At 41.6% G+C, this 3,797-nt stretch overlaps 1 protein-coding gene across 1 annotated transcript; it reads right to left on the reverse strand.

Moving 5' to 3' along the window:
- Positions 1 to 608: 608 nt before the first annotated feature.
- Positions 609 to 1,814, reverse strand: ACTBL2 (actin beta like 2). Its single transcript, XM_060146307.1, is given in 4 exon segments — positions 609 to 860; positions 863 to 1,404; positions 1,407 to 1,706; positions 1,709 to 1,814. Coding segments are annotated over 4 exon segments (1,200 nt in total).
- Positions 1,815 to 3,797: the final 1,983 nt, after the last annotated feature.

The following is a 3,797-nucleotide window of genomic DNA, read 5'->3' on the forward strand; positions in this document are numbered from 1 at the left end:
GTTCGATAAGTTAGACATTAAAATATGTGTTTGACCAGCAGAACTCCATTCTGAGCTGAAAATAGTTGATTTATAAACAATATTAATGGAACGCTGCTGTTTCATTATGCTAATTTAATAAGGAAAACAAAATAAGGAGTCACTAAAATGGTGACTGTTGGGGAATTAAGAAATTCACATTAGCTGCTCAGATAGCCAGATTTATCAGTATATTTTAAGATAAAATATTTCCTTAGTGCTTATGTAAATATGGATTTTCTTCATCCATATAGTTCATTATCTCTCTACAAAGAAGTAAAACAAAACCAAAATTCTAACTAATAAGACATGTTTGCTAAATACATATACATTTTTTACAGGGTGGTACAGCCTGCTATGGTTAAATATTTTAAGCAAGAACTAGTATTTAAAGCTTGAAAATTCTGAAAGGACATTCCTCATTTTACTCCTTGCCACTTATTTTCATTTAAGCAAGGCTACATGCCTTTGAACCCTAAAGGTAAAGAAAATAGAATAGGATCTCAGAATCCTCCTTAAATTGATAGAGGTCAAGATATGGTTAGCTGGTGGGGAGCCCACAGTACTTGGATGGAGATGAGTTTGCTGGTTTACCCACTAGCGAGAGTGGAAGATTTACCTTGACTCAATTGCAAGTGGATAAAAGCAGAACCATTGCTATGACCTAGAAGTTGGGGACAGTGTAAACGCATTGGCATGGAAGCCCATTCAGAACATTTCCTGTGGATGATGGGAGGACTAGCCTTATCATATTCCTGCTTACTGATCCACATCTGCTGGAACGTGGACAGGCTGGCCAGAATGGAGCCCCCAATCCAAACGGAGTACGTCCGCTCCGGGGGGAAGCTGTGATCTTGGTTTTCACGGTGCTGGGTGCCGGGGCTACAATGTCCTTCTGCATCCAGTCAACAGCGCCAGGGTACATAGTGCTGCCTCCAGAGCGCATGGTGTTGGCATACAGATCCTTGCGAACATCCACATTGCACTTCATGACAGAGTTGAACGTTGTCTCGTGGATCCCACTGGACTCAGTGCCCAGAAAGGAGGGCTGGAAAATGGCTTCAGGGCATTGAAAGCGTTCATTCGTAGTGGTGATCACCTGCCCATCGGGAAGCTCGTAGCTTCTCTCCAGTGAGGCGGATGAAGCAGCACTGACCATTTCTTGCTCAAAGTCCAGGGCCACGTAGCACAGCTTCTCTGTGACATCGCGAACAATCTCCCGCTCAGCTGTGGTGGTGAAGTTGTAGCCTCGTTCTGTTAGGATCTTCAGGAGGTCTCTGCCGGCCAGATCCTGACGAAGAATGGCGTGGGGCAGGGCATAGCCTTCGTAGGTGGGCACAGTGTGATTGACCCCGTCTCCGGAATCTGTCATGATGCCTGGGGTCCAGCCTGGGTAGCCACATACGTGGCAGGTGTGTTGGAAGCCTTGAACATGATCTGAGTCTTCTCCTGGTTGATCTTGGGGCTGAGGGATACCTTGGTGAGGGGGATGGGATGCTCATCCAGTGCCACGCGGAGCCCGTTGTAGAAAGCATGGTGCCAGATCTTCTCCATATGGTCCCAGTTGGTGACCACTCCGTGCTCAATGGGATACCTCAGGGTCATGATGCCTCTCTTGCTCTGGGCCTCATCCCCCATGTCGCAGTCCTTCTGGCCTATGCCTACCATGATCCCGTGGTGCCGGGGTGCCCTACCATGGAGAACACAGCTCGGGGGGCGTCGTCACCGCCAAAGCCTGCTTTGCACATCCCTGACCCATTATCCACCACCAAGGCAGACAGCTCGTCGTCAGTCATAGTGCTGGCCAGAATCTTCCAGATGAGTGAACAGAAGTTAAATATAGAGTAAGTACCAGACTCTGGTGGGCAAGAGAGAGAATGAACAGGCTGAAAACACTTCAGAGCTGCCTTCGAAGAGGGGAGCCTGTGCTGTGATGACAGGTATTTAAAGGTACACATTGGCACCACCCGTGTCCTGTTCCAACAGTTCTCAGCATTTCTGGGTGGGGTTGCCTCTGAGGTGTTAATAATAATGATGATGATACAAATCATTAGTAGACCTTCCTTCATAAGGAGAAAATTGCCTACCAAATGGCCAAATCTCAGGTTACTGTAGTTAGGCAACCCACACATGGCTGTCAGCCTGCTTTGGTGCAGTGTCTAGATAACTATGATGATGCAATGGGGGATATAAAAGCAAGATGAAAGGAAGCTAGTGTGAGGTATGGGTAACACTGCCAAAAGGGCCACTGCCTCCCCGATTTACCTTCCGGGTCTATTTTCTCTAACTAGCTTTGACTTTTCATTCTTAATGTATTGTTCTTACGAGTTTGACTTTGCAAACTTTTTCAAGATTTTTTTTTTCCCATTAGATTTCTAACCCCACAGGATATCATCATGATAGAAACTGTTTTAATGAATGAAAATAATGAATGGCCAAGAGAGGCCTGACAGCTGTAATTATAATGCATTTGTATCGTGTAAAATTTAGGATATTTAACAGGCTTCTAAGCCATTAGAGATCAAGAAAAATCAATAAAGTAAACCACTACATGTTTTCTTTTCTGATGTAAATTTCTAATAACCAGATTTCATTAAGCATTACTCTGGGTAGACATGGTTCATAGAACTAGGTTTATTGTGTCCATGTTGATTGCACAGAGGCTGATTGCTCAGCCATCTCGTGTGACTTATTAAAGTGCAGATTATAAAAATTGTATTTATTTATTTGCAATAACTCTTGAGTTATACAGCAATGAACAAAGTTTAGCGATAAGGTAAATTTTAAAGTAATGTATTTGCACTGATATTTAAAACGGTTTGATCTTCAAGATTCATATACTGTGTTATAACATCAAATGTATCTGTAATTGTTAACACGTACACAATTGAAATAGTAAATACTATATTAGCTTTCCTTCAATTTTAGGTTATATTACCTACCCCTGATCATTTCATAGGAATAGTATGTCTGAGTTTTAGTTTTAATATAGAAATATAGACAACCTGGTAATATGTGTACCATGATAAAATGTAGGATATTAGTAATGTCTTACAAAGAAAGAACAATTAAGGGAGTTCATTACTTTGTTCCTATACGTATTAGGTAAATCAGATATAATCTCCCCTGTCAGCTCTTCTAAAGCAAATAAATTTTTCATGCCCATGTCTGAGTTCTCCAAAACCTTCCTTTTGGTTAATTAATTAATCAACTAAATAATGGTCATTTTGTAAGAGGTAGTAGCAGCCCTACAGTACTGGACATATGTGTATCCTGTAGTTGCAAGCTAGAACCAGGCAGTGTCTTTGCCCATGAGCTTCCTGGAGAGTCATGGTAACACCAAGCTGTGAGTGTCTAACCCTCTTCTTTGTCTACAAGTTGATATAGAATTATTTTTCTCTGGATTTTTCCGGTGCTTTACCCTTACCCTATAATGTGACTTTAAAACCTTCCTTCTGACAACGAGTCATGAAAAAATGTCTGCTTCACTACAAAATCCATAGCTTTGCTTTTTTTTTCCCACTAGGACTATTTTTTCCCTTAATTTTTTCTGTAACTGCAAAATCATTTCCTCCATCAACAGAATTGAAGAACTTCACCCTCAGACCTTCACACTGAATGGTTTTGTGTACTTCCTTTTCTTGTAGCACAACAAAGCTTTTGATTAAAACAATATTTTATTGCTATAGGACGGTGCTTCTGGAAATGTCTTTTTCTTTTTTAGACCTGTTACAAACTACATGCACATCCTACAAGACTGAAAAAAACCCCCAAAAACA

The sequence above is a fragment of the Lagenorhynchus albirostris genome, chromosome 3 (assembly GCF_949774975.1).
Source record: "Lagenorhynchus albirostris chromosome 3, mLagAlb1.1, whole genome shotgun sequence".
In the NCBI taxonomy this organism is placed as follows: domain Eukaryota; kingdom Metazoa; phylum Chordata; class Mammalia; order Artiodactyla; family Delphinidae; genus Lagenorhynchus; species Lagenorhynchus albirostris.